The sequence below is a fragment of the Corvus cornix genome, chromosome 9 (genome assembly GCF_000738735.6).
Source record: "Corvus cornix cornix isolate S_Up_H32 chromosome 9, ASM73873v5, whole genome shotgun sequence".
Classification (NCBI taxonomy): domain Eukaryota; kingdom Metazoa; phylum Chordata; class Aves; order Passeriformes; family Corvidae; genus Corvus; species Corvus cornix.
In genome coordinates this window covers 346,843-365,678 of record NC_046339.1, presented here as the reverse complement: position 1 = coordinate 365,678, position 18,836 = coordinate 346,843, and the positions used below count along the sequence as shown (strand labels likewise).

The 18,836-nt window shown below is 49.2% G+C and overlaps 2 protein-coding genes across 3 annotated transcripts; one reads left to right on the top strand and one right to left on the bottom strand.

Moving 5' to 3' along the window:
* Positions 1-28: 28 nt before the first annotated feature.
* EIF2A (eukaryotic translation initiation factor 2A) lies at positions 29-13,479 on the bottom strand. 2 transcript variants are annotated; one of them, XM_039556625.1, is made up of 14 exons: positions 13,403-13,479; positions 12,095-12,164; positions 11,733-11,807; positions 10,955-11,073; positions 9,774-9,873; positions 9,318-9,400; positions 8,043-8,116; positions 7,733-7,877; positions 6,624-6,740; positions 3,858-4,429; positions 2,463-2,579; positions 1,499-1,627; positions 552-617; positions 29-468 (listed from the first exon to the last, which is right to left on the bottom strand). In XM_039556625.1, the coding sequence occupies exons 1-14, from the start codon at positions 13,428-13,430 to the stop codon at positions 403-405; spliced, it is 1,761 nt and encodes a 586-aa protein (XP_039412559.1). In that variant the 5' UTR covers positions 13,431-13,479; the 3' UTR covers positions 29-402. The 2 variants fall into 2 exon arrangements, with proteins under 2 accessions (XP_039412559.1, XP_039412560.1); XM_039556626.1 differs by having other exon boundaries at positions 13,344-13,403.
* Positions 13,480-13,570: 91 nt separating this feature from the next.
* SERP1 (stress associated endoplasmic reticulum protein 1) lies at positions 13,571-15,713 on the top strand. Its single transcript, XM_039556627.1, has 3 exons — positions 13,571-13,725; positions 13,847-13,922; positions 14,266-15,713. The coding sequence occupies exons 1-3, from the start codon at positions 13,642-13,644 to the stop codon at positions 14,304-14,306; spliced, it is 201 nt and encodes a 66-aa protein (XP_039412561.1). The 5' UTR covers positions 13,571-13,641; the 3' UTR covers positions 14,307-15,713.
* Positions 15,714-18,836: the final 3,123 nt, after the last annotated feature.

Below are 18,836 nucleotides of genomic sequence, written 5' to 3'. Positions count from 1 at the left end.
CGCGGTCACACAGAGCCCGAACGCTCGCTCGCACTAAACGCTCTTTATTGTATCCACGTCATCGCGGAAAGATCGCACCTCTTCTTAAATAGAATAGAGCTAGCAAACGTTTTTATCGCCTTGCCTTCTCCCACCCAAATAACGAAAAACAATCTGGTTTAGGCAGTATGTTCTCAGAAAAGGAGCGCGTTTCTCGTTGGAACAGCAGCACAACTGGCTGAGGGATACTCGTTACTTGCTTACAGCTTCAACATGTCCAAGAATCTTTAGGAAAACTCTTTTAAAAGGCAAATGAGCAGCAAATCTGTGGACTTTCACACCCTTGGTCATTTGCTGAAATATTTAACAAACTATATTTTGCATGAACTTTGTGTTAGCACCACGCTGGAGCTCAAGGAAGTTTTAAACACCCAGTTCCAGGTCTTCCAGTTCCTTAAGGAGAGCAGCTTCTTTCTGAATCTTCTCCACCTAGAACAGAAAAGCATAAAATGTCACAGATGTAGCTTATTATAAAATGAACCTGGAATAAAGTGTACAGATCTCAACCATACCTGATTCTTCTCCAGCTGCTTGCCAGCAGCTGCCTGTTCTTTCAGCTGCTCAATTGCCTTTAGTTTCTGGAAAAAAAATAGAAAAACCCCACTCTAACACAAAAATATCGGTGAAACAAGAATAGAAAAAAAGTCTTAGAAGTTGCTGCACTTGCAATTGCCTGATATATCTGGAGGCAGGTCCCTATGGAAGGCACAATCCCTTAAGCATCTCCAGATGCTCAGTCCAGAATTTCCCACCCATAACAGACATTTCTTTAAAGAACAAAACCTAGAGAACAGCAGTACTTCTTCATCTCTGAAAAAAACACTGGGCATTGTCTCACTGAAGGGCTAGATCCAAACTTGGAAATTACTCTATCACTATCCCTCTTCACCACACATTTTCCTCAGAAAGCCTGGAATGTTAATCCAGAGACTATGAACAGCAAGAGGCAGCCAAGAGAAATGGGAAAGATTCTCTAGCTAGAACCAAACAATTTCTATCCTGGAATTACTTAATCCAAGCATTCTCAAGACTGGCAATAAACTTTGCACTCACGCCACAAGGCAAACCACAAGGCACTGTTCCTTGCCAGATCCAGGTCCCAACAACCACAGAATCCACAGAGTTCCTGTCTGAGCCCCAACACCTGCCAGTGCACCCCTGACCCTCAGCTGGGGGACTGGCTGCACCTCCACAGCATTCCCAGTCACAGCCTGAGGGTTCGTTTCAAAAACTCCTCCCTGTACTGCCACCTCTGATGGGACCTTCAGGAACCCTGGCACACGATGGTCTCCACTGCTGCACAGGGTGGGAGGGCAAAGGGAGGTGGGTACAAATTCAGGACATTACTGTGAATGTACGTGCATCCTCCTGAACTCAGCTCACCTTACACCCACACTAGGTCTTACAGACCAGCCCTTGGAGAAATCTATTGTCTGTTAGAAAAAGAACCCCTTCACACCTTTTTCAAATTCTTTATCTTCTTGTCCACTTCAGGATCTCCCGTGGTCATGGCAGGCACAGCGTTCTGCAGGGCATTCTGTGGGGTTTTGTCCTGGGCAGGGCCTTGGTTTGCATCAGCTTTGGCCTCCTGTAGACACATAAACACAAGCTAGAAAATACCTTTGATTACAAACAGAATGAAAAATGTCTTTAATCACTTTAAGAGGATCCATTCAATATTTCTTCTTTCCCCAGTTTGCTGGTGTATTCCAAAATCTGGGCATGACTTGCTCAGAGGTACTGCATTATCTATTGATCTGCTTTCCATGGACAAAGGCTTATCTGGAACAGCTCACATGGTGTTTCTTGTTTAATTTCTACTTCCTCAAGATCCCAACCACACACAGCACAGGGAAACATCAGTTTAAGCATGATATGACAAACATTTTACAAAGCAGACTGGGTCATTGTCTCTGAAGCAAAAGAAAGGGCTCAAAACCAGTGCTAGAAAAATTTTAAAATAGCATTTAAAGAAACTATTGCTTCAGAGGTTTGTAGAAATTGGAAGGCTAATACCAAAAGCTGACTTTTATCTACCTAGTCAAAGAATATTAAGTCCAGAAGTGACAGACAGGCTGCCTCTGGTCTGCCCTAAAAACACACCTCAGCCCTGACCTGCTGGGAACACATCACACCCAGTCTGTTCTTACCTCCCAACTACAACCAAAACACACCCTGCAGACCATGAAAAGTCAGAATCACTTTGTCTCCACACTGATTTTAGCTAACATTTGCAGCAACTCACCAAAGGTGTTACTTTTAAATCACCCTTTTGTTCCTGCTTTGCTCTGGTGAAACTGCCCATCCCACACAGGCGACACGCGTGGAGGGCTCTCAGTGCACAAGTCACTGCTCCGAGACTGACCACTGCCCTTTGGGAAAACTAACTAACATTATCCTTGCAAGAATGACTTTTGCAGTACCTGTTTAGCAGCCTTCTTTGCTTCATGCTTCCTCTGATTTTTGAGAGCTGTTTTAGACAGTGGCTTATCACTGCTTCCCAGATGGGGTTTCATGTTCTGGGGTGGTTCATCCTCATGCTGCAGGATATGCAAAATGGTTAAAACCCCATATTCCATGTTGGCACAGAAACCCCAAAACCTACCTAAGACATCATATGCAAATATGAACCAGAAAGGAAAAGGAAAAAAGAAAGAAAGGAAGTGGGGGGGAAAGTATGCACTCCTTGGAATAGCCAAAGAAGGGTGACAAGGGTTTCAAACTCATCCACTCAAGTTTCCATGGGACTACCCTGTGTGCCCTGATGACTTCATAGATTTCTGATAAAATAACAAAATCATTATGTTTTCTGTCTCAGGAAGGAAATAAAATAAAATACAAGAGGAATAATCTAGCACAAAATGACTGAAGCCTGGCATTTTGCTGTTCTTGACAGCTTTTTAACTCAAACTCTTGATGATCAGAGAGGAAGGCTGAGCGCTGGGAGGGAAAATGGGGGGTTCTTGGGGGGCAGTGGGGGCTGAGAAGGGGTTTTTTTCAGTGTTTTTAAGATAACTCTCAACTGTGGCACTGTATTGTTTTAATGCGTGTGACAAGATTTTTTGCCCATATAAGTAAACAGAATTATTTTACTGAATGTATCTTTTCCCTACTCCCTCTGCTCACATGGTTTGCGAGAGCAGCCCTCAGCATGGCTAACAGACTGCTCACAGGCTGAGTCTCCTGCAAAAGCACCAGGCTCAAAGTCAAAGCTCTCTGTGACTCAAACATTAAGGGTGCAGCTGTTAACTGGAATTAGTTGCTACTCAGCCTACTTTGAAAACTTGTAGAAAGAAACTAATTATACAAGTAGGTCACTGTACTGAAATGTGTTTAAGCTGCAGATGACTTGCTAATGATCCAATCTCTTTCTAAAAAGTAAATTTACTTTATAAAAAAAACCAAACAAGAATGGCTGTTGGGAGGCCAGTCAAGGCCCAGGCTGGCTGGGTTCAGAACTGGTAAGTCGAGTCATCCATATCAGAGGCTTCTGTCCTAACCAGAGCACTCAATTTCACCACAAGCCACACCTGGAGTTTAGTGTTTCAGTGCACACTGCAAAGAGTATTACAAAAGCTTGCAAATGCTTTGTGAAAGGACTGTACTTGAGCCAAAGAGATGAGAGCTTTCTAGCATACATTCTTGCAAACTGTGAGCAAAATGCCAAAGAAGGTTACCAAAACCCCTCCAAACCCCCACAGTGCTGTCAACCTGGTTACTCTTCTCATGTACCTCCTCAAAAACACACACATATGTGAGGCCAAGCTCCAAACAGACATGAGACAACAGGTCAATTCCCACAGGACACTGCTACTCACAAGCTTGGAGCTCGTCACGGGTTTGTTCCTCAGGGCAGGAGGTCTGTACGCCTGCGCAGGCCTCGGCTCAGCACTGGGCAATTCGCTGGGAACTGCCTGGTATTTCACCGCTTTCTCCGGGAACACCCCATCCAGGAAGGGCTGCCAGAACACTTGCCACATTTCCTCGCCAGATGGGACCTTATAGGAGTGCAACACAGAGCCCGTGTAGTGCCATATCTTGTATCCATTGCTGACCCGGAGCCGGGGAGCACACGTGGCTGTCACAATGTGCTCCCCATCGGGACACCAAGCAAAGTATGTGGAATCCGAGGCCACTGGTTTGGAAATGAGTTTGTAGTTTTTAACATCCCACACTTCCATCTGTCCCCTGAGGTTTCCAAACCCTGCCAGCACTAGGATGTGTCCGTGGGGGCTATAGTAGACAGCATTGCGAGGCCCGGTACCAAAATCAAACACAGGGTCACATTTCAGGTTAAAAACTGTGGCTTTGGCAGGCATGAAACCATACACAGCACAGAACTCCGCAGAATTGGGGCTCCAGGAAACATCGTAAATAGGGCCATTTTTTGCTAAAGGAAAAGGAAAAACATGCAGCTGTTGGGAGATTGCATTTTTTTCAGAGCAAGACAGAATAAAAACCATCACAATTCTTCATGCTTTGCTAAAATGCTGTATTCTAATTATTGACAGTGAAAATTAATTCTACTAACAACAGAGGGAAAAACAACCTTGTATCTTCTGATAACTTTAGTTACAGTTTGCAACAATAACTGCAGCCATTCCAAATTACCTCTGTACGGTCAGCACCAACACTTTAACAGTAAGCATAGCTTGACATGTAAAAAAAATCCGTAATTTTTTTTCCTCAAGTATGACCTCAGGACCTTCTCATATTGTCCCACTGGAAACCTGCAAAAACAGGAGTTTTATACCAGCTGGATAACAGTTTATCTTCTTTTAATGTAAGACATATTGTGTAGCTCAGCTTTGTAGAGGCAAGCAATAGTGACCTGAGTTCTCTTTGGCCCATGCCCATGCACAATATTTTATAAGTCAGATTTTAATGTGAGTGAGCACACAAAAATGGCTTTACACATAATGATCAAAACTTGGTACTGCCAGAAGCTATTCTGGGGGTTGGAACATTAGGAGATACTGAAGAATGATGTATTAGTTATGAAAACTCAGGTAAAATATCCAGGGGTAAATACAAACCACAGGCCATTATAACTTTTCATCATCTGGGTATCTTTACCCATCGTTCAGATAAATGCCAATTGCATTACTGAATCCTTATATCCAGAGTTGATGCAAAATGTTCAAACTGAGTTAAATGGTTCGTGCTTGCTGTCACTCTGAAGTCTCATTATCTTTAGAAACAAGGATGTATAATCACACTATGTGTCCCCTTCGTAATGTTTTCAGTGACACTAACCCAATGCAGCTCAGATACAGAGGTGTGACAGAAAATGACATTTGGTGACAGCAGCAGCTGGAAAGATGAGGGCAGCTCCAAGCAGGCTTCACAGCTCTGCCAGAGCCTGCAGCAGCACCACGTCTTAGTCAAAAATGAAAAGCCCTATGCAAATGCCAGTGTGGAAAAAAGCTTCAAAACTGTACTTCAAAAAACATCCAACTTCACAAGGAATGAGACACCTCTCACTCCAAGTGCCCACCACTTGCTTTTATTGGAGAAAAGGACTTTTATGAAACAGACATAAGTTTGGGCTTTCCCTTGAAAAGGAATAGCTAAATTAAATGAAAAGCAATGGTAAACTTCCTGTTAAATACAGATGCAGTAGAAATAAAGAATTTTTTAGTAAGTATGTAGTTAAACAAGTAATGTTCTCAAGCCAGGAAAGTGGTCCCAAAGAGATTCTATATACTGAGTCATAACCCCAATTCTCCTTCCCCAGTGAAGTTACCATCAGGGGAAATGGGGCCCAGTACTTGTCCAAAAGTTTTGCAGTGGAGGCAAACTGGAGATGCTCCCAGTCAGCACTGTTATGGAAGAGAAATTACATTCACAGTACCTCCAGCAAAGATAGTCCATGTCACCCCATCCCCAGTGCTCACAAGCATTCCCAACAAACTAGCCTCTACAATCCCAAACAGACCAGATGTTTGCACACAATAGCAACAGCTTGACAGAAGGAAAAAAGACCCCCCACAGGGCAAGTTAAGACATGGACTTCCAGTTCAAACTAGACACTGGAATTAGGCACATTCATCTGCTGCTCCCCAACATGTCATTTTTATGTCTTAAAACACTTTCAATTTTACAATACAAAATAAAGGACTTCTATTTTCCAACAGACCAAAAAATTGCTCTCACTCTGCCCTGGCTCATTGAGTAACAGTATCTTGCATGTGTAAAAGTGCAGGTAGGATTATTCTGTTTGGTGACACGCTTCCTGTCCATTATGGATTCTCAGACATCAACCTGGCTCCATTGTCCAAGTCTTTCCTCAGCAAACGAGCATAGTTCCCTCCCTGTGCACTTGAAACACCTTCCCAAGCAAATTATCAGTATTTATTAACTGGAAGTGTTGGTCTCTGCCACTGACATTAAGATGGTAAGTCTACCAAAGGTAAGGAAATTCAGCTATTAAAAAAAACCACAAACCAACCCAGAAAAAAGCAACATCTTCCTGCAGAGGTAAAAAACCAAAAAAGCAGTGAAGGATTTTTTGTTCAGAGGATTTTGTTTTACAGATCGGTTCCCTACACTCCCAAGCCCGCAGCAGCCGCAGGGGTACTCACGCAGCTGCACGACGGCGCTCTCCCCGTTGGCCGCCACGTAGTGCAGCGTCTGCTCGCCGTAGTACGATGCCCCGGTCTTGTCCACCTCGGTGCTGGCGATCACCAGCACGGCCGTGGCTGTGAACAGACACAGTTAGTGCAGCACAGCTACTGAAACCCACACCAGCCATTGCACAGAACACCACAGACAAAGCGAAATCAGCTCCGCTATGAATTCCTACTGGTTGCTTGTGTAACAGTGCTGGTATCATTCCTCTTTTGAATTGAGTTTTTCCTAAATGCTAACCCGAAAGGACTGAACATCTTCCTTTGTCAGATGGAAAATGTAAGCTCAGTCTATTAATTCACTGTAAGATCACAAGCAAGTGAACATCCTTTGCAGTTATAAAAAAAATTAAACTACAGCAGAAACCAAACATCCTGATCAGTCCTTGAATAAAATATTTCATCAATATCTTCTGTATTCAAAGCTGTGTCCCTGTTGGGGGGTACGGAGCAGGGCACTGTGTCACCAGGGCAAAGCCCAACCTGCCCCTTCCCCCAGACACATGCACCCCAAAATGTCTTGAGACATCAATCTTTCCCATCTCTCACAGCCTCCGTGCACGGTTTCTACATGTGTGTAACACCTTCCTTGTATTCCAAACTATGTGGGTTGAAGTAAAATGATTTGTACAAAATCATTCTGAAACAGCTCACTGCTAACAAACAGCAAAGCACAGAGGCCTGTCGGCTCACCCCAGTTGTGATATTTATGCATACAGATAATTCTACACATTAAGATTATACCATGGCATGAACTGTTCTTACGTTTACAATCTAAATGTATTATTGACAAAAGAATGCAAAATTATATAGGATTTTGTTATTCAACTGCAAAATTTACCAGCATGCATAGAATATTTTCAATTGCAACATATAAAATCACAGAAGTCACAGGAAAGTGCTGAGCACTCCAGGGTGTGCAGAAATGCACTCCAGCAAGGCATTAATGGCTGCCCTCAGGATTTATCTGCATATGCAAATTAAACACAAACCCCACACAGTAAACAAAGTAAGTCAATCCAAAATGAGCACAGTATAAAAGTTTCAGTACACAGCTGTTATACCTTTTTTGTTCCATAGCATTGTCACCTTGTCAGCTTTAAAGAAGCTTTTGTTGGCTAGTGCTGACTGCGGGCCCTCGAAGTTGGGGTACTGGTAGAGCCTGACAAAGGATGGAGCACCTTTGCTGCCTGGGACATACACAGCAACCTGAAACAGCCACGAGATTTCACTGCGAGTTAAAGCCTTGGTAGCACAGGGCATCATTACTACCAGTACATTGTACTAAAATCACAGTCTGGTTTTTTGTTTTTTTTGTTTTTTTTTTTTTTTTAAGAAAACCAAGAAAAGGATTGGAAGCTGGAGCAGAAGTACCTTGCTTGGCTGTGCTCCTGGGGACAACACGAAATCACTGACCTTCTGCAAATGCAGCTTATTTGCAATGGTATCTGCCAAGAAAAAGGCCACAGATGTGTGATGTTAATGACAAACCACATTACCTGGATGACCTAACCACACCTTTCTATGGGGCTGCATCCTGGATAACACAGACCAGTAAAGACAATCATAAAGGATCTCTTTTTCTAGGCAAACAACCATTATTTTCCCATTTCACCACATAATTTTATCTAAAAAACCAAGTTGAATCAACCCTATGTCTGAAACCCAGCATTTAGTATTTGGAAGTTCAAAAAGTAAAGGAAGCCTCTGAACCCGAGGTGAACACAGCTTGCTTTTGAAGCACATATTCTTCACCTTATCTGTGCTGGATTCAGTCACATTCGCTGCCATTACACAGAGGCAACCTTCATGGGAAAACTCTTCCCAACAGGAAGCACTCAAGAGGCCTGCTCTGGGCTCAACACTGCCTCTTCCCACAAACAGCTGATGGGAACAGAATCACCCCGCAGCTCCACTGCAGCCGGGAATGTGTACTGCCAGCAGATGTCCTGCTGAGGCTGACATTCCCTGCTTCCTGCAGCTTGGTTAACATCAGCAGGGCTAATTCTCAGGAAACTCAATCTCTCATAGCCTTAATTCTTGTATCAACATTATATTTAAAACAAAACTAAGAATGCAAAACTAAAACCACACACTGCTGTTCTCCCATCCATTTTCTTTAATTCTTTTACATTTTTGTTCTAACTAATTTTTATCTTTCTACTTTTCTCTTCCCCTTGCCCTTTTCAACATCTATTGACTCCAGATACTCTACCACCAACAGTAAATTTCCTTGGTAAAAATCTTCAGGCTTCACTATTTCATTTTTGCCATCAATTTTTTAATGAGCCATTTTTAACAGTCTATTGACAGAATATGCACAACCCAAGGAAGTAATCACAGATCATGTTTTCTAACATCAATTTCCTGGATCTCTTTAAATGAGAAATAATATGGAATCAGGCCTCTTTAACTGAGAATCAGATGCACTTCATACCATGTAAGTCAGTGAAAAGATAAATAAGAAAGTGAAAACACACTTCATTAAAGCATAATGATTCTGGATTCCAAACTGAAATAGATTGTAGGCAATATTTAAAATAAAAAGCAAGCAAAAGAAGAAACAAATAAAAAGCTGAAAACAAAAACCACCCATCAAAAGAAGCAGCATTTATAGAAGGAACGAAATATAGAGAAATACTTGCGTACTGAAGTTGTTGTTTTCAAAGAAATGCACTTCATTGTTCACATTCCTGGCACAAATGCTTTCATCATCTGCCCAGCAAGGACACCTGCATATTATGGGAAAAGTCAGAAACACAAAATGATGCTCAACATCAGCACTCCAGAATTGTTTCTCCCCATTTTTAAAGCCCAGTAAGTTCAAACATAATACGTTTAATGTGGATAAATGACAACTGCATACCAAAAAAGTGCACATAAGTGCACTTGGTTATTGTCTGCCCAGCTTTTCTCTGTGGTGCACAGTGAGAGTGAATTTACAATGAACTATATACAGACACTCACAAGCACAGACGCTGGTTTTCAGTTAGCAGCAGGCACTGGTTTGAAAGCCAACACCACACTAACAGCTCCATTTACCTGGATCAGATTTTGAAAACCACATTTCTTTTTAAACAATTAGCATCTGGAAAGCTTATTTACCAGTTCTGCATCTTTTTCTGCATAAAAGACTTTAAGCATTTTCCAGTTCTCAGATCATGGAGCTGCAGGTTGGGCACCCCTGCTGTGCCATCCTTAGCAGCTGCAAAAAAACACAGTGGTCTTTGAGGATTAAATCTGCTTCACCCCAACATCACAGTTCTGCTAGCACCCAAACTCCTCGCAAGCATGCAGCTTTTGTCCCTGAGGGACCAAACCCATGAATGCTGACTGCTGTACCTATTAACCTCAGTCTGTTTTCAGAAAGAACTCACATTGGGAGGCGTAGGGTTTCTACTCCCCACTGCAAGGCTGCAACCACCACCACCTACACAGCTTTTTAATCCAAACCAAAACCCATCCACATGGAAAACGATGGAGGCATGTTCTCCACTCCAACGTTTTGCTCTCACAGGAATGAGGTGATTTGGTCCATTCCACCACAGTCACAGCTGTCTCTGCAAGCAGTGCAAAATGGTTCTGCTGCTTGTAAACTGTCTGTACTCTCCTCCTTGCCTTGGATAGCACAGCCTGCCTATTGCTGTCAGTGATTTATGGCAGACCCAGAACAGCTCACTTACAGCTTGTGCTACCTTTTCTTATCCTACCACCTGTCCCAGTTCCCAGTTTCCCTACAGCCTGCCCAGTTCCCAAGGCCCAGCCTTGCCCAGCTCTTCCCCCCCAAAGGCAGCATTTACACCATCTGTGGCTCAGACAGGACTGCAGCTCTCAGAATCAGGAACTCAAACCCCTTCAGGGAGGCAGAGGAGGGAATAAAGCTCTGGACATGGAGAACACTCCAGTCCAGGGGGACCAGGGGAGGACACAACTACTCCAAGACAGTGTACAATCTCCCTTGCCTACCCAAGAACATAAGCTGCCTGCACAGCACACTGCACCATGACCACTTCCCAAAGTTTAGAAAACATGTGACTACTGACAGAGTAACTATGAGCACGTGCACTCTGACAGAGCGTTTGTAAGGATGGCCAACACCAGCTGCTCTCGGACAATGGCCTCCCTCCCTCCTCCACCATGTTCCTGACTGCCCACAGAACTTTTTGTACCCTTTCTGTACTGCTCATTTAGCCAATAAATGCACTACAGAGACGAGTCAGGTACTAATCCAGACATGGTTTAAGACAAGCACAGACCCGTGCTTCCCCAGCTGGTACAATACTCACTTGCATAGGCCTGCCACGTTGCCAGAACATTATTCTTTGGCGAGAATTCAAGGCAGACTGTCTTTGGGAGATCAAAGGAATGCAGTAACTCAGCTCTGGTGACATTAACAACATTTACTCTGGAACCAAAAGATGCTATTTCAATAAAACATGCTTACAATAGTTAATTAATAGCTGAGAGAATTGTTCAAGTATTTGACTCTTCTAGATCAGCCCCAAATTTGGCCAATATAACAGAATTAGAAGAGCTTTTTTCCCCCTCTTGTTTTACTAAATCTTTCCAAGAGCACATTTTAAAACCAGACACCCAAGTATGACAGAAACCAAAAGTGACCACTGGTCAATACATAACCCATGTTTTTGTCTGCAACATGTAAGCTCTAAACAAGAGAGTGAACTCTATAATGCACCTGCTCTAGAAGAAAGGAACCTTGTAACGTTCACAAGGTGTATAGATTCATTATTTTCTGTGGACTTTACTAACAGATTAATCCCAGAGACCAGGTACTGGGAGCCATGAATAAGAAAAACAACCAAACCACAAAAGCATACCCAGATTGCATGGGAATGGGTGCATTATAAATAAGAGAAGAACAGCAAATATTTCATGTGATAGTCAGAAAACAAAGCCACTAATGTAACAATAAACTGCATTTAAAATGTACATGCAAACACTTGCATTAACAGCAATCATCTTTACACAGACATGAGTAAATGAAGCATAACTGATCCTGTTTATTTCATATAAGCTAAAAATTGGATGATAAAAGGCACCCACTTTTCTCCATTGCACCAAGCAAAGAGGGAGCCGTCCTTGCTAAAAGCAACAGCTTTGCAGTTTTTTCCAGAATCCCTAAAGAAATAAGAAATGCATGTGAGTATTCAACAGTGCCATAGTTGAGGTTTTTTTAACAAAAATGAAACAGATTGCCTGCTGTGCTCCTGAGGAGCCCTGTGTCGTAGTGCAGTCCCTGCTCCCCCTGCTCAGGGACTATCACCTGCACCTGGCAGTGCTCAGGCAGGCGCAAAGCCTTCCAAACCATCAATTTTCTGAATTCACTTATATTCACACATTTTTCAAGTCCAGAGTCTACCTTTCTTTTCAGAAAACTATTTCTTTTGTGCCACTGACACCAGTACCTTTGGAATGCTGTGCTCTCTGTGAAACTGGGGGGCCCATTCACCATATACAGCCCTTCGGACCCTCTCACTGCAAGAAGAAACAAATAACTCATTTCAGATGCAGAAAATTGTCCAAAGCAGACGTTTTTCTAATTTGTGAGCCCTGAGACGTGCACACACTTTCCCATGCTTGCTGTAAGGGAATTCCAAGACATAACCGAGACACGCCCCTGGAGCTCCCATCCCACTCCTCCTTCAGCAACACCCTCTGTAGGATTGTGCCCGGCCAGGGGGCAAGGAACCCCCAGGATGGGGATCCAGAGCCTCTGGACCTAGTCTCAAAGTAAAACAGTTTTTATCATGACTAAATGCAACTTCCCAGGGCTCGTGTACACCACAGCCCCGAGAGACCCTAAGGCAACCTTTTAACACACCTTAAATGCGACCCACGAGCTGCGCAGCCCTGTCTGGAACGTGTTCCCCAGCTCTTCCGTCAGGCTCCCCATTAAGATCCAAATTTACAACAAACAGTAGTGAGCAGCCCAAAATCTACCCTGAACAACTGCAGCCCCCACAGACCCGAGGGAGGGGAAATAGGCTGGTGTTTAAAGCTTACAGATCCAGAAAAGGAAAATACACATTCCTTATGTTAGGGACAGTTTAAACAGTGAAATACTGAAAAGGAATACGACTTTTGAAAGGAGCTTCACAAACTGCAGTGCAAAGCCCACGAACGGCAGCGGACACGCCAGTGGGCTCCGAGCTCCCGGGAGCCGCTCCCTGCCCCTTGGATCGGCCCCCGCGTGCTGCGGTGCCGGGGCCGCCGCGGGGACTCAGCGCCCGGGGCAGCGCCGCCGCGTTTCAAGCACCGACCCGCCCCTGCGAACGCTCCCGGGCACCCCGCGACTAAATCGTCCGCGGCTGAAGAACGAAGCCCCGACACGCAGCCTCGAGAGCTCCCGCGGGGCGCGGGGGAGGCCGGCAGCCGGGAGGCTGCGCGGGCGGGGGGCCGGGGTGAGCAGCGGCACCCCAAAGGAGGGCCTGGCCGCGCCCCAGCCCCGGGCCGAGCCAGCACAGAGCCCGGAGAGCCCTGACCAGTGCTGGGATCGGTATCGTCAAGAACTCCCGGACCGGGGCCGGACTCGGGCACGCCGCGGCAGCGCACGCTGGGGAGGGGACGCGGGGCGGACGGCGGCGAGCACCGGAGGGGCACCGGAGGGGCACCGGAGGGGCACCGGAGGGGCACCGGAGGCGCAGCCCAGCCCACCTCCGCACTCGCCCCCCGCGCATCAGCCCCGACCTCCGCGCCGCCCGGGTCCGACGCACCTGCGAGCAGCGGCGTGGGCGGCGCCATCTTGGGGCGGCCGGTGGGGCGCTGCTTCCGGTTCCGGGTCAGCGGCGGCGCAGCGGCCGCAGCGCGCGCCACGTTAGCGGGCGGGGCGGGGCCCGGGGGCGCGTGCGCGGGTTGGCGCGCGCGGGCTCCGCCCCCGGCGCGCTCCCGGCGTGCGGAGCGCGCGGTGCTGACGCGGCAGCGGCGGCCGGGCCGGACCGGGCCGAGCGCGGACATGGTGGCCAAGCAGCGCATCCGCATGGCCAACGAGAAGCACAGCAAGAACATCACCCAGCGAGGGAACGTCGCCAAGACTTCGGTGCGCGGGGCCGGGCCGGGCCGGGCGGGCATGGGCACGGGCACGGGCACGGGCGGGGGTGGCGGGGCCGGGCCGGGCCGGGCCGTGCTGTGCTGAGCTGACGGCGGTGCTGTGCTCGCAGAGAACGGCCCCGGAGGAGAAGGCGTCGGTCGGGCCCTGGCTGTTGGCGCTGTTCATCTTCGTGGTCTGCGGATCAGGTGAGCGGCCGCGCGCGGGCGGCTCGGCCCCGGTGGCGGCTGCGGGCCCCGGCACTGCCCCTCCGGGCCCCGGTGGCGGCTGCGGGCCCCGGCACTGCCCCTCCGGGCCCCGGTGGCGGCTGCGGGCCCCGGCACTGCCCCTCCGGGCCCCGGTGGCGGCTGCGGGCCCCGGCACTGCCCCTCCGGGCCCCGGTGGCGGCTGCGGGCCCCGGCACTGCCCCTCCGGGCCCCGGTGGCGGCTGCGGGCCCCGGCACTGCCCCTCCGGGCCCCGGCGGCTCTCGGGTCCCCTGAGCTCGCTGCGGGCGCTGCCCGGCGAGCGCTCCCCTCTCCGCTTTCTTGCAGCCATCTTCCAGATCATCCAGAGCATCCGGATGGGCATGTGAGGGGCCGCTGCCGGGCCATGGCCCGCCGGCCCCGGCCGCCGCGGCAGATGCCGAGGAGCGGCGCGCGGCACCGGCCGTGTCGCATTCCAGGTCCCTTCACGAGTCATTCCGAGTTTTCTAGCCCGTGCCACAGTGCCTTGAACAGCACCACATGTATAAAGCAATAAAAGTCTATTGTTGATCTACAATCGTGGACCTACTTATTCGCTGAAGATCCAGCCTGGTCTCTGTAATACGTGGAGCTATATGCGACGTAGGTCCGTAGGAACTGACATCTGTTGTAAACACCGGTCCCAGATCAGTGTCACCCTCTGCTGTATAGCTGGAAATGGTTTTATTTGACGCTGGAAGCCAGGATTCTTGTAGTGGCTGGAGCCCGACTGTGCAGCATGTTCCCGAGGAGTCTCTCCGCAGTCCCCGCCGTGCATCCTCCGTGTGTGCGTAGGCTAGTCCCACTGCAGCATGGCCGCACCTGTCCTCACACCACGGCACCGCCTGTAGCTTTGTCGTAATCCACGCAAAATGCTTGTCTGTGTAGGGGTAGTGGGGTAGTGAGGAACTGGCATGGCTGGGCAGCAGCTGCTCCTGGCAGGACCCAGTGCTGGAGCTTCATGGACTGTGGGAGCACCGCGGCCAGACCTGTGGCTCCCCGTGCCTCTCCTGGCCGTGCCTGGGCTGTAAATACTTCTTGGACAACTTTCAACTTTCAACAAGTGGTGATAGTTTTAAATTTGATGATGTTGTGTGGGAATATTGGGGGAGGGGGGACACATGCTGCCCCCCTGCCCACAGTTCTGCTTCTATATGTGCAGCCCCTGCAGAGTGTGGTGTGTCTTGCAATATATATTTAATCCTATTTAAGGTAAAACCTGCTTTCAACTCGATTTCTTTTTAACAGTGGATCCAGTACTTAATTGCTTCCCTACTGGTGATCACAGTTCCTTCTTCTGTAGATGACTGTAACTTGAGATCACATGGAAAATGCTGCTATTGATCATATTTCCCTGCTGATGGCCCTGATTCCTGCTGGCTCTCGCTGTCTGCGTGGTGACAAAGGTGGTGGGAATTGCTCTGCTGATGCACACAGTTGCTAAAGGAAGATTTCTTTTTTCCAGTTTCTTAGTAGAAGACAAATTTTAAGTCTGGTTACATTAGAAATAATAGAAAACTAAATCGGTTGAGGTTAATGAAATGCCTGTTAGGTGTGAAGGAACAGATCTTTTGTACGCATTGTATTTCCATATGGAATCATTGGGACTGGTGTAAGCCAGCACAGCCCTGAGCGCACCCAGCGTGGAGCTGCCCGAGGGCACGGGGACCTTGTGCTGGGACACTCGTGTGCTGTGAGTGGTGGCGGGGGAAGTGTGTATAATCGCTGATTTTAAATAAAGTTCTTTTCAAACACAAGCTGTGTTCACTCTGACGTGGGTAAAGCAGGGCTCTGCTGGGTGTCGAAACTCAGCCATTCACACCAAGCATGGATTGATCAGCTTTTCCCTGAGAGGAGCCACCATGCCATGGGGCAGCCCCATGGTCAGCTGTCTGGGTGCTGGGCCAGGTTGGGGCCACGGGGCCTGAGCTGGGGCTGCCAAGGCTCTGGACACACCCAGCCACCGCTCCCCTTCCCTCTGGGGACCAGCCATCCCCCTACAGGCGTTCAGCAGGTGCCTTCTCCTCACCTCTTGTCTCTCTGGCCCCTGGCGGTGCCGCAGAGGCCCCAGGGGTCTGACCAGTTCCTGCTGTTGCTGCAGGAGTCACTGGCTGTGACAGCACAGCAGCTGCTCTAGGGCTGTGGGCACTGGAACGTTCAGGGTGGTTTGTACAAGTTGGTTCTTCAAAGTTCAGTAAATTCTTGCTTTGGTGCAAGCTGGCCACAGAGATGTGTGCAGCGCTGTGCCCTGCAGTGGCTCTTGTGTAAGGGGTCATGGGCAGCTGCAGTGTCAGAGCTGGGCCTGGGTGGGGGCATCTCTGGAGGGGCCTTCTGGCCCCAGCTGTTCTCTGGCTCCACACATCCAAGTACAAAAGCTGCAAAACACCACACTTGTTTCTTTTCAAAACCCTAGCAGAGCAATACCCAGGTTTATTTCCCCTCGTGAGATTCAGCTTCTCCTCTCCAGGCACTGACAGCTGACACGTTCTGACGTGCTGGATGTGACCCCGTGCCACAATTGCGGTTGGTCGGGTTCTTCAGCGGAGCTGAGCTTGTTGAGGTGACGTCATTAACCACCTGCAACACACTTGTATCTCAAATCTTTTTTTTTTTTTTTTTCCTTCCTCCTGTGAAGCCTTCTCAAGGCTGGCTTTAGGACTGCGCTTCAGTAACACATCAGGAGGGGCACATGGCTTGCTTCCCAAGGCGAAAGGTCCCTGCTCTCCTGCCAGGCCTTTCACAGCTGCTGGAACCGCACAAAGGGCTGCAGCCACGTCCCCCGCGCTGAGCCCGTGTCGCGCCCATCTGCGCACACTCGGCACACGAGGGGACCCGGCAGCGACAGGAGCCGCACGTTCTCCAAGAACAGGGATCAACAACCTCGTGGAGAGGGAACAACCCCCTCAGCCCAGGCGAGAGCCCGGGACAGGTGGCGGCGGCGGCGGCGCTGGCAGGGAGGGCGCGAGGGCCCGAGCGAGAGAGAACCGGCCCCGGGCGGCGGCGGCGGCGGCGGCGGCGGGAACTGCAGCGGGCAGGGGCGGCGGGACAGCCCCGCCCCGCCCACAGCGCCGCCCCACAGCGCCTCCCCGCGGCCGCCGCGGCTCCCGCAGACCCCGCTGCGCCACGCCGGGCCGCCGGGGGGCCGCCGCCGAGCCCGCAGCTGGGGAAGGGTCTCTGCTCCAGGCACGGAGCCGCCGGCCGCAGCTGAGGGAGGGTCTCTGCTCCAGGCACGGAGCCGCCGGCCGCAGCTGGGGAAGGGTCTCTGCTCCAGGCACGGGCCCGCCGGCCGCAGCTGGGGAAGGGCCACTCTGTGCTCACCTGAGCCGTCACCTGCTCCAGAGCCGCCTCACTACTGGGCGAGCCTCCTGCACACGCTCTCCTCCGACCCAGGGCCGCGACCTTGAAGCTCTCCTCAGCAAGCATTTCCTCCTCATCCTCCACTGTTTCCGTAGCTTTTCCCCACACCTTCTGTCACATCCTCTCTGAGATGCCGGGCCTAACTCAGAGCCACCACTGCCCAGCTTCACTACATTCAGACCATTCTGTGACACCACGACTGCAGCCCGCTCCCAACCTGTGCTAAAGCACACGCTGCCGTGAACGCAGCAACTGAATCCCTTCTCATTATATCAAAGCTATGGAATAATGTCAAAGACACGTGTTACAGCACCAGCATCTGGTCTGGAGAGCCAGCTCCCACACCTAGCTCCCCCACCCGGCCAGACCCCAAGCGTGGGGATCTCATTGCAGCCCCATGTGCCAGGAACAGCGGCAGGAGCCGCCACACGCAGGACAAGGAGGGGTCACAGCAGCGCACGGGGCAGCACCGAGGCGGTCTGACAGCAGCAGTCGTTTGCCACCGAGGCTCTCTGCCATCTGCAGTCACACATCTACTAACACCAAGGTGATCTCACTGTGAGAACTGCTGTTCCCTCTCGGGCTTCCTCTCGAGAAGAGCCCGCAGCGTTCCTGCCATTTCACAGTGCTCTCGTAAGCCGAGCTGCTGTCCAGAGCTGAATACAACTCGCCTCTAGGAGAAAACTAAACACAAAGCCCCAGAGCAAACCTGACAAGAGCAGAGCAAAGGCTTTCTAACAGTATCAGTTCAATATTTGTTTCATTCCCTCTTTTTCAGATTTACTAAATGCTTTTTGCTTTTGGAGAAAGCACCTCTGCAGCAACCTGGTGTGAGGGATCTGTCACTCTGCGGCCCAGCTTGCACAGACACCCCACTCACAGGGGAGCAGGCATTCTGAGGGGAGGAGAGCTGCCCAGGACTCTCCTCATGGGCTCAGTCCCCTTCTGTTCCCAGCAGAAAAAGTGACCACCTGAATCATGGTTCAGATGTCTCTGTTCTGCTTCACTCAAAAGCGAACTGACAGATACAATGTACCCTCCATAAAAGTTTTAATCAACAACTCACCTGAGGGACTCTTGTTCCCAGAAGGCCCCGATTTGTCCCTTTTTTCTTACTTTACCATCCTCACTGTACAGCTGGAGTGAGCCACTGATCACACTGGAGAGGAAACACACAACTATTGGAATATTTTGTTTTCTAATTGTGTGCAAAGCCCTCATTGCACTGAGGTCTCCCAGCAGTGCTCACAGCACAGGAGTGCAGCAGGCAGAAAACACCAACCCACAGCTAATGGGGAGATCATTTTGGTGCTACTTCAGCAAGAGCTTTTTAATAAGCACACAACACACAGTTTGTTTGAACTGTGCTGAGCTGATGCTTACCAGGATGAGGAGATGCTTCTCAGTTTCCGGGACATGGACACTTCTTTGAGATCGGAAGACACCAAAACTTGCAGTTTTCAGTGTTTCTTCTATTTCACCTTAGACATAAACCTGGTAGAGAGTTAAGAGATGCTCAGGGC

Excerpts from the sequence above, each read along its gene's own strand:
- EIF2A (XM_039556625.1), bottom strand. The coding sequence starts at position 13,430 with ATGGCGCCGCCCACGCCGCTGCTCGCAG. Across the intron at positions 11,808-12,094 it reads GAGAGCACAGCATTCCAAAG|GGATTCTGGAAAAAACTGCA; the intron begins GTACTGGTGTCA and ends TTATTTCTTTAG. Across the intron at positions 618-1,498 it reads AGATAAAGAATTTGAAAAAG|AAACTAAAGGCAATTGAGCA; the intron begins GTGTGAAGGGGT and ends TTTTTTTTCCAG.
- SERP1 (XM_039556627.1), top strand. The coding sequence starts at position 13,642 with ATGGTGGCCAAGCAGCGCATCCGCATGGCCAACGAGAAGCACAGCAAG. Across the intron at positions 13,726-13,846 it reads GGAACGTCGCCAAGACTTCG|AGAACGGCCCCGGAGGAGAA; the intron begins GTGCGCGGGGCC and ends CTGTGCTCGCAG. Across the intron at positions 13,923-14,265 it reads CTTCGTGGTCTGCGGATCAG|CCATCTTCCAGATCATCCAG; the intron begins GTGAGCGGCCGC and ends GCTTTCTTGCAG.